A 10,242-nucleotide genomic window follows, 5' to 3' on the forward strand; every position below is an offset into this window, starting at 1 on the left:
AGTTTTTGCATTCAAAGTTGGCTGCCCATGGTGCCTACCCTGCAGGGTGATAATACTCCATCACCCTTTGCAGTGTAAAAGAAAAACTACACTACAAAAATGTCTTACCCATTGGAAGCCAAATCTAGTGGAGTCAGGCCCAGTCAAGTAAATGTACAGCATTATAACTAGAGGTGTTAACCTGGGCTAAAACAGAACAAGTGGAAGTGTCATGTCATGCTATGTTACAACAGGTACAGATTTACCAATAACTGTTCTAAAAGATTTAATTTTAATGTTCAAGGTTTTGGAGATGCACTTTTTGATCTGCGTTACCACTGCTTGAATCAGCTGAACAAATCAGATCTGACAATTGAGGTCAGGAACCTTCTGGAAGCAGGCCTTTATATAACCAACCTTGCAGGCAGTGGAAATGCTGACACCATGTGGCTATTTCAGATACTGCAGGTCACTTTCCAGCTGATTTCCAACTACTAAACCCTTGGGGGTTTAAGTGGGGAAAAAAAGAAATTACACAAGTCTCTTTGGCACTGCTGCACCTTCACGTATGAAAGGACGTCCAGAAACAAGTATTATGTGAAATAACTTTATTGAGTTTATAAACATCACAAAAAACACAAGGAAACAAAAAAAATAATAATAATCCCACCTGAACGATTCTTCACTTCTTCCCACAAATCTTTAACATCTGCAAGAAAACACCGATGTGTGAACATCTCATATGTACAGTATATACAGCATGTACAGTGTCCATGTGCTCTGCCCCGCAAGTGCGGGTTTAGGTATGTTTGCGTGCACTCGAGGATTGGCCTGATCTGACTGGGATCCACTGGCCGTAGGGCTTCCTACGCTCTACGCTGTCCACTCGGGGAGTTACCTTTGCTGTAGGAGGAGCTGCAGCTGTTGGCTTAGCAACAGAGTTCTGAAAACAAACAATTTTTATTTTATTTTATTATCACGAGTGATTCAGAGCAGTGTGAAACAAAGGAAGACTCACTTTAGTTTAGGTCACTTACGTTAATGCTGAAAGCAATTTTTCCTTTCTGGGACGACCTTGGGCTGGAGACGTCATCAGGCTCCTCCTGTGTGCCCTGTTGAAAAACAAGGACAACAAGTAGTTACTCACAAGCCCCAAACTGGAGGCAGAGTGAGCTTTGACAGTTTGTGAAGGTCATATTAGATTAACTGCTTCTAACACAGTTAAGCTTTTCTACTGCGTAGGTAGGTATAACTTCAACAAACTACAGCTCTCATGCAACCCCCAAACACTTAATCCAAGCTTCAAGGTAAGACCTTGAAACAGAATCTCAAAACAAATTATTAAAAAAAAAATTAAAAAAAAATAATAAAAAGAAAAATATACAGTTTCAGAATGGTGGTCACGCAGCTTTCCCAGCCCCTTAGCACACACCATGTGTACCAACTTATCTTTGGTATATGGAGAGGAGTTCTTCATCTGTTTTTAGCTCTATAATGCAGTCCACACACGTGCGCTCCATCAGCGAGTGGAGGGCTCTGCTAAATAAACAACCCACTTCAACTGCAAGCATAAATACATTTGTAATATCAAATTTTTACTTCCTTTCTACAAGGTGAATCAGTAATAACACATCTGAGTTGGCTGCATCTATGTGTGCAATTAGCAAGTATCTAAAATGTGAGATGTGACATCTACATTTGCATTTATTTGGCCTCTAGTGGAGAAAATGCAGATTGTGAAGATTACAAGGAGTACATTTTGTTATCACCCAAGTCACATGACAGCCCTTTAATCCCAGGTGCCGATGAGTGAAGGAGACCACTGTCATGTCATCTATGAAGACAGGAATAAATAAAGAGCATGTGTTCCCCTCAAGGTCCAAAAGGTTAAACAAGACAGGAAAGTCAACAACACAGACCACAATATAGTCACAGCTATAAAGTCTGAGTGCTGAATCATTTAAAAACAATGCATTAACCTCTACCTTGTGATTAAAAGTTAGAGAGCACTGCTGTGCACAGGAGATATTTCTAAGCTTCTTCATATCCCTCGTCTTTATATGGAAAGAAAATGCACATCAAAGTCTTTAGAGTATTAAAAGCTCCGCCTTCAGTGAATGGCAGGTTCCACATACAGGTAACGTTTCCTCCCACACTCACCTGTGCTGCGGTCTTTTCGGAGCCGTGTCTCACCCTTTTCTCTGGCTCACGCTCGGGTTCTGACAGGATTGGTTTCACACTCTCAGGAAGTTCCAGTTTCTCCACTCCCAGAATCTTCATGGCGTTTGCCTTTGCAGCTTCGAGGAGTTCCCTTTTATCTGCTCGACACAAACCAAATGAAGACATTTAATACGAGCATTATTACTGCTTGCTGCCAATTTCTACTGACATCAACTACAGAGCTTACCACACAGACTGAGGCTGACAGAACGTCCAACAGATCGGGATCGGCTCCTGGATGAGGATTGTGAAAATCTGCATCGATACTGGCTCACGCGGCCCCTGGACCTGCGGAAGGATGACCTGGATCGGGAAATTGAGCGGGACCTGGAGGGAGACCTGTACCGTCTGCGATGCGAGCATCTGGCTGGCGAGCGGCTGAATGAGCGAGTGTGGGCCCTGTAACAGCGGGGTGGGGAATGACTAGAACGACCTCTGCTGCGTCTGCTGTGGTCGTCACATCGACAGCGAGAGGAGCGTCTGTGGCAGCGGGGGTAGGAGCGTGACCTGGAGCGAGAAGACCTGCTCCTGGAAGAAGATGAGGACGATGAAGATGATGATCTGTAATAGCGTCTGCGTCTGTCGCGCCCTCTGTAAGAGCCTGAGGAGTGGCTGCTGTCATAGCTGCTCCTGGACACAGAGCGGGATATGGAATAGGATCGGGATGACCTGGGGCTTTTCTGGTCAAAGATCACATTGAGGCCATCGCTCTGGCGAGCACGGGCCATTTCGGAATGAGAGCCTGTTCCCTTGGCCATTATCTGGTCTTCTGTCAAAGGCTGGAAAGAGAAAAGAAAACCTGCATAAAACGACAAGAACACTAAAATTACTAAGCTTTTTTTTCCCCTCCCCCTCTCTCCTCCCCTGGTGCAAGTCCCTACTACTAGATTTACTAGCCCTGCGCAAATTTGCATAAATTCCCCTGAACCCAACACCCTGCTTTCACAGGCCTTCAGCTCCATTGTTCTCCTGCTTTTTTTGTGCAAACACCCCCTGCCCCCCAACCAGGAGAGATTCTGGTCTTTCCTTACCTGCAAAGCTACTTTCCTTCCTTACCTGCAACCTACAATACACTATGGTAGTTTTTATGTGCAATATTTCTCATGCATGCCTGTCCATAAACATACATACACACACAGAGTACATATATAGCCACAACTTACATAACATGCATAAAGTCTAGTTACACACACACACGTCCAATATTTATGTTTCCAGACATTTGTATAGTGCACTTTCTATACTGTGCTCTGTGTACAGTTTTTATTTTTGCTGCTTTTGTCTTGCACTGTCCACTTTTCTGCAATAACAATGCAGATTTTCCACTTGTGGGACTAATGTCGATTTGCTGCGTGCGCGCGTGGGCAACATTGCCATTTGTTTACTCCGATCCAAGGCCAAACCTCTGTTACAACCTTCAGAAATTCCTACCAAATCGATACAAAAGACAGACATTCACAATATATGGGTACACAAGTCTGTTTTATTTCAGTGTTTCAAACTTTACAGCATTTGCAGACCCAGTGTCCATCATCCCTGCATTTGGCACAGGTGAATTTCTGACATGTTGCACAGGTAAACCTGCTGCGATTCCCGTTGCGGCTCTCTTGCACCTGGCACTGCGTTGTCTTTACAGTCCCTGGCACAGCAGCTGCAGCAGCTTGCCTCTGTGCTAATATTTCCTTGTGCTGTATGAATCGGCAACGAAGTTCCTGAGCTAGAAGACTCAGAAACAATCTTCTTTTGCCTGACCACCCTGTACATGCCTTGTACAAAATGTAGGCATTCACCACCGCCAGGTCCAGTATATTGCAGAAAACCGCTACTGGCCACCTGCGTGTTGCTGCTCTTACGGAATACATCCGCGCAAGTTGAGGAAGTTCACGCCAGACTTTATTCACTGTGCCCCTTAACGTCGTTTTGCATTGCAGCAGTCTGTGCGACAGTGACAGTGAAGTAAAGAAATTGTCCATTGTGACATTTCTCCCATCAAACAAAAACAGTTTCATGACCACGTTCTCTGCCAGCCTCTCTCCCTTCTGATCACTGGGGTCCTTTCCCAAGTAAGGAGATGCACTGTGGACATATTCCTCTTCCGTGGAGGCATGTTGGTTTCTTGTTCCGTCTCCTTTTCAGATTCTTCTGAGGAGATATCAGTGGCCTGCTGGACAAATGAAACCTCTCCTCAATCAGTCTGCTTCGTCCATTTCCTGAAGCAAGGCAAAGCCTGTTGCGTGGAGAGGTTCTTCCTGCTGGCAGTGATATGGAGGCCATCCTGATGTGTGTGTGATTCTCCCGCCTGGTCGGTCTGCATTTATGCACAGCGCTGTGCTGTAGTAATGCAATGCCAGTCATACACATACACAGTCACAATGGAATAATGGAAGATCTGTGCTGAGAGTCAGGGAAGGTGTGAATGTGTGCCTTTCATAATTGCAGATCAGTCAATGTGTGGGATATTTTATAGACATTTGTGACGGTTGTAACACAGAGGTTTGGCCTGTCTTGGATCTGAGCTACTCTGAGTAAACAAATGCATTATCCATTATCCTTGAGGCCTGGCACATTGCAGACCTCAAGGATAATGGGTGGTTGGCACAACAAAAGCTGGAGGAGAAACGAGCTGACGACCTGTGAAAATCTCAGCAGGGGTGATTTACACCTCAGAACTTGCACCAGAAAATAAAAAAGCCAGTAATTCTAGTAGGTGTTGGATTGAGGGAAGTTACGCAAATTTGTGCAGGTTTAGTACATCTAGTGTTAAGTGATCAACACGCCTCAGTAATTTTAAATACTTTACTGGAACGAAGTCTTTCTAATGTGGCATTACCACCACTTTCTCAATGACCTAGAGAGAAAGATCCCTAGAGCAAAACGCGACTGCAGACTACTGGTAAATCACATTTCAAGGCAAGTTAAAACTAAAAACTGCTCCCTGAACATTAAACAGCTTATAAAAGGAATACTTTAAGTTACATTCTGTGTTAGAAACGTGTGTCAGCGGTTAAAGTCTATTAAAAGACAGCATAACCGTTGCATAACCACTCTGCTGCCCCTAGTGAGCAAAGCAGTGTTGTGTAACCTCACCGGCTAAACCGGCTTGAACTGGAAAGTTCCAGGTTGACGTAACCCTGAGCTAACGCGTCTCCATCGTTGAGCAACATTCGCAAATAATAATTTATCCACATCACTCAATTTGCATTAGTCACAACCTTTTTTGTTTGTTTGTTTTTAATCTGAAACCGTTTCGTGTAACTCTAACTTAGAAATAAAATAAAGCCAACGGCGATGTTTGTCTTACCAGTTCGACTGTAACTAGAAGGTCTTCTTTCTGTTGAAGTCGATTCAAAGGGCAAACGCTGTGGCAAATTGTTGCCCCCAAGAAGTATATCAAAAGACGAAAAGCTGTCAGAGAAACTCAAAATGCTCGAATTTGTTGGTTTGTAGCGAATTAGCTCAGAAAAAAAGCGACCGTAGCGTCTTCCTCGAAGTTCACTCTTCCACCGTCGTCACTCTAATGTAGGCGGGGAGAGACCGCAGCGGGCTTTAAACCTGCTTCTGGAAATTTCCATTCACGTGATGTTCGCGACGATTGGATTCTTTTGAATGACTCGCGGGCTTAACGACTCTTTTTAGGAACAAAATAAGTCGAGTTATCTTCCCTTTAGCGGCTTCTGCTTTTTTAAATATCCGCAATATTCATTCTTCCTTTAATCGTTGTTTATGAATCGTGCCATATTTGTGTTTCTACAATCAGTATAGGTTAAAAACAAGGTAAAAGAAACCGATTCAGCGGGTAATAAAGGTTATCTTATCTTAACTGATACGGTTGGTGAAAATAATCAAATCGTTCAGGGCGACCGATAAACCCACTGAGAAAAAGGCGCATTGAGGGTTTTGTGTTTTGAAGGCCTCAGTGCTGCAGAAAAAGCTGCACACGCAGTTCTGAGATGCAGTAAAAGCTATTATTTAAATATTATTTATAGAGGAGTTTAATCCTGATACCGAGCAAAGATTAGGATGGATGTATTCAGTGTATTATGTGCAGGATAGAGTTTACAAATGAATTCGGCAATGATTATGATTTCATTATATTGCATTTAAACAAAAGCTTGCTGCAGCAAATAGCAGAGCATGATGCGGTAGGTGAAGGGAGGGGGGCAGTTTGGAGTTTCTAGAAAATTCACATAGACCTGAAAGATTACATCATATCTGCAGCATTATCATTGATAAAGGGATAAAAGATGCATCACAGCATCAGCAGGTTATTGCTGTATTACAAGTCTGAGTGGTGAGTAAACATAGACTAGACATCAGTGTGATTCTCCATATCATTTCATTGATACTCAACATAAACAGCCAGTAAATGGTCAGATGGATTACATAATACTTCAAATTTAACTGCATTTATTATACGGGAAGAAAACGGAATCCGTGAAGTGCAGAGGAGTTATTTTGATATTACAAATTTACGACTTGTTCTAACCCAGTTCTTACTTAGCATCATCCATTTTGTTGGACTAAAAAAGAGTTGCAATGATTTGCATTAACCTATCCTTTCAAATAATGTTATATATTGCTATAGGTCTTTTGGTATTGGTTTACTTTGATAGCTGCTTGTTTCAGTCGAGGTTTCTTTTAGGATAAGGGATGGGAAATCCTTTAAACATGTTGGGGGGCCAAGCTTCAGCTGCTATAACTCAATCAAATGTGTCTTTGTTCTTGTTGAGTATTTGTTGAGTTGAGTAACTGATACTTTCTCATGTTTCTGATGTCTCCCTATCAGCGTCATTATCTTCCCTCCTCACTATTGCCCGTGTTTTATTTTGCTAATCTCTCTTCTGTTATTCATTTAGCTTTGCCTCTTTGTAACGTCTACCCCACCCACATTGGCTTGTCCTCCTATTGTTCGTTGTTTTGGTTTGTTTCTTTTTTTTTTCGCTTTTTTTTTTGGGGGGGGGGGGGGCATTGGCCATCAAGTCTTTTCCCCTTTCTATCAGTCTAAAGAACTCAAATATCTGGGTAAAAAGGTGCAATTTCAGTATTATATTCGTTTTTCTACATTGTAAAGGAATGTTGCAGAAACTCAAAGAAACCAGTCAGCACACATCTTCAAACTTAAGAGTAAATCAAATAAAACAAAATTTCAAAAAAGGCCTTGAAACTAATTATCCAAACTTTGTCCTACATAAAAGAGAAATTTTATTTTAAATAAAAAATGACAAATTTCACTATTTCCACATTTAATAGTATAAACCCAATAAGTTTTATGGTTTTTAGTGGAATAATAATTGTTTGTTTTTGTTGGCTTTTTAAATTGTATTTTAATGGTTTATTTTTGGCTTTTTGTACTTTGCCGTTGCTTGTCAGGCCATGACTGAGGTCTTTCTCAGCAGGAAGGCTGTTAAAGTGACAAAAGACAATTAAAAATCTGCTTACATTCTCTAAGGCCATCCAGCGTAATTGAATTTAAGATATTATCAGTCAGCTGAATGGGAGTTATCATTGCGTCTTCAACCAGAATGGGTCTTCAACACCTTCTAGACTCTAGAAGGTGTTGAAGACCCATTCTGAAATCTTAATGAATGATTCTTTCATATATTCTCCTTCCGTGAACGGCTTCCCATGCTTGACTATTTGCTAAATGGCCATAAAACTTGCATAGTTGAATTTGCAGACTTCATCCACTTCTTCAACTGATTTTTCCTCAGATCAGCCTTCCGCTTCAGTTCTTCAGCTTTATTTCTCTCCCTCCGGGTATTGTTCTGCAAAGGCTGTGTTTTTATTTTGGAAATGTCTTGCGACATTTGACATTTTATTGTTAGCCAATCTCTCTACACAAATTAGGCATACTGGTGGGCCACTCTGATCAGAAGTAAATGCAAATGCTCAGGATTTTCTACGAGTCTGTGGCCAGTGCAATCCTCTACACTATTGCATGCTGGGGGAGCAGGCTGAGGGTCGCTGATGCTGACAGACTCAATAAATTGATCTGTAAGGCCAGTAATGTTGTGGGGATGGAGCTGGACTCCCTTAAGGTGGTGTCGGAGAGGCAGATGTTGTCCAAAAATAAAGACAATGTTGGATAATACCTCCCACCCACTCCATGACATGCTGGTCAGTCACAGGAGCACGTTCAGTGAGAGACTTGAGTATCAAAAAGCACCACTGAACGCCACAGGAAATCATTCCTGCCTGTGGCCATTTCCCTGTACAACTCATCCACTTAAGACACTGTATACTGCAATAGCTACACCCTTTTTGCACACGCTCTTCTTCTTATTCAGCTATTTATCAATAAGTGACTTATATCTATATAAGTCATGTATATATTGTATATATTGTGTCTATTTCTTACTTAGTGTATTGTCTTTCTTTGTTACTGTTTATACTGGAGCACTGTAACCAAAATAATTTCCCCTAGGGATTGATGATTCTGAAATGAATCTGCCCGAGCATCATTAAATGTTTCATTTTCTTCAGATATTTTTCTTTCCTGACATTTCTCCATACTTGGCCTCCCTGGGGTTGAAAGTCTTGATATGCTTATTTTGAGCAACAAAAAAATAAATAGTCAAAGGAGCTTCAGAACTGAAGAAGCATCTCGGATGAGAGGTGAAACATCTTCAAGCAACTTAAAGAAGTCCACACGCTTTTCTTTGCAAGCTCCTTTGACTACGATGACCTGGATGAATGAGAACCTTCACAGACAAAAAAATAAAAAAATAAAAAAATTAGAACTACAATTTAAAAAAACGTTTTAAAAAAAAGAACTGACACAAATAAAATACACTTCAAATAAATTCTGATAATTTATTTTCCCAAGGAGCTGCATGTGACCCCTGTTCTAGAGGTCAGGAGGTTGTTATCACTGGCAGGAATCATTTACCGTATGCTTGACACCTCTACTGTCTGTTTCCTATGCAAATAATTTCACAACCTTACAGCTTCATTAACGACCCAGTCAACCTCCCTGCTCTCATAAAAGCCCAAGTGAAATGTGATGTTTATTTATGTTATAAATACAGGATTTTCCTCTATCATGAGATGGAGGACTAGAAGATGAGTCTGGTAACAATTGTAGGTTAAAACGATGCCTTTCATATGCTGCCTTTTTTGGAATACATAAGGATGAAAGTTTACCCAAAATGCACTTTTTAAAGTTCTCTCCATTGTATTATCAGAAAACAGCTCAAACACCCAGAGTACCAAGATTTGTTCCTGTTCCTCTGTGTCACAGACATTTAACTGGTGGAGGTTTTCTATTCAAACTGTGATATATTCCCTGATGTTGATGCTGAGTGTTGGAATCATTGCTTGGACTGTGATGCAGAGTAAAATGAATTTGGTAAATTGACTGGTACTTATACTATGCCTTTCTACTCAACTTGAGCACTCAAAGCGTTTTTTATTCCAATATGTTATGATCCCTGAGTGGTGGACACAGTTTTATTTATGGTTCCTTTCTGAGGAGGACTCATGTTTGTGTTTTTTACAGAACTGTGAACCGAACCTTAACAATACTTTTGTTTAATTATTCCTCCCTGAGGGAATCTCTACAGTCTGTCATTTATGTCTTATATTTTATGTTATCTTTTTGTTTGGATTTTCTGTGTGTCTACGTTCAAATTAGTATTTAGAGTTCTATTCATGGGGTTATTGTTTACAAGTCTTGTTTATTTTGTGATGCTTTCTGTCTTTATGGTTCATTTTCTAGCGTTGCGGTTTTGGTATACACACATTACTTTTAGTTACCATCCCTACATCAGTCTCTGCTCTGTTTGTCTTTCACTTTGCTTCTGTGTGATTCTGTCTTCCCCTGTGTTTTGTTGTGTCTTAATTCCTGTTTTATTTCAGTAGCTGTTGGTCTCCTGTAACTTGTCTGGTTTTACTTCCTCGGCTTGTTGTCTTCATTGTTTTCAGCTATCTTTAATTACACTCCTAGTTCTATTTCAGTCATTACTTCTTGTATGTGTATATCACCTGAGCATTTCTGCACCCTTTGTTGTGTTATCCATTTAATTGTGTGTCTTGGGTTTCCTG

At 41.0% G+C, this 10,242-nt stretch overlaps 1 protein-coding gene across 4 annotated transcripts; it reads right to left on the bottom strand.

Moving 5' to 3' along the window:
* Nucleotides 1-567: 567 nt before the first annotated feature.
* Nucleotides 568-5,721, bottom strand: rsrp1 (arginine/serine-rich protein 1). 4 transcript variants are annotated; one of them, XM_080870316.1, is made up of 5 exons: nt 5,501-5,721; nt 2,387-2,998; nt 2,140-2,297; nt 1,017-1,091; nt 568-922 (listed from the first exon to the last, which is right to left on the bottom strand). In XM_080870316.1, the coding sequence occupies exons 2-5, from the start codon at nt 2,955-2,957 to the stop codon at nt 779-781; spliced, it is 948 nt and encodes a 315-aa protein (XP_080726442.1). In that variant the 5' UTR covers nt 2,958-2,998; nt 5,501-5,721; the 3' UTR covers nt 568-778. The 4 variants fall into 4 exon arrangements, 2 of the variants coding, with proteins under 2 accessions (XP_080726442.1, XP_080726441.1); XM_080870315.1 differs by having other exon boundaries at nt 569-922; nt 2,387-2,978; nt 5,501-5,720; XR_013970230.1 differs by having other exon boundaries at nt 849-922; nt 1,017-1,515; nt 1,736-2,297; nt 2,387-2,978.
* Between the last annotated feature and the right edge of the window lie 4,521 nt (nt 5,722-10,242).

This window comes from Rhamphochromis sp. 'chilingali' (genome assembly GCF_963969265.1).
Source record: "Rhamphochromis sp. 'chilingali' genome assembly, chromosome: 21".
Taxonomy (NCBI): Eukaryota; Metazoa; Chordata; class Actinopteri; order Cichliformes; family Cichlidae; genus Rhamphochromis; species Rhamphochromis sp. 'chilingali'.

What these genes read in the sequence shown, in the direction of transcription:
- rsrp1 (XM_080870316.1), bottom strand. Translation starts at nt 2,957, where the DNA reads ATGGCCAAGGGAACAGGCTCTCATTCCGAAATGGCCCGTGCTCGCCAG. An exon ending in TGTCAGCCTCAGTCTGTGTG is followed by an intron (nt 2,298 to 2,386) that starts GTAAGCTCTGTA and finishes TGTGTCGAGCAG; the next exon opens with ATAAAAGGGAACTCCTCGAA. An exon ending in AAATTGCTTTCAGCATTAAC is followed by an intron (nt 923 to 1,016) that starts GTAAGTGACCTA and finishes GTTTGTTTTCAG; the next exon opens with AACTCTGTTGCTAAGCCAAC.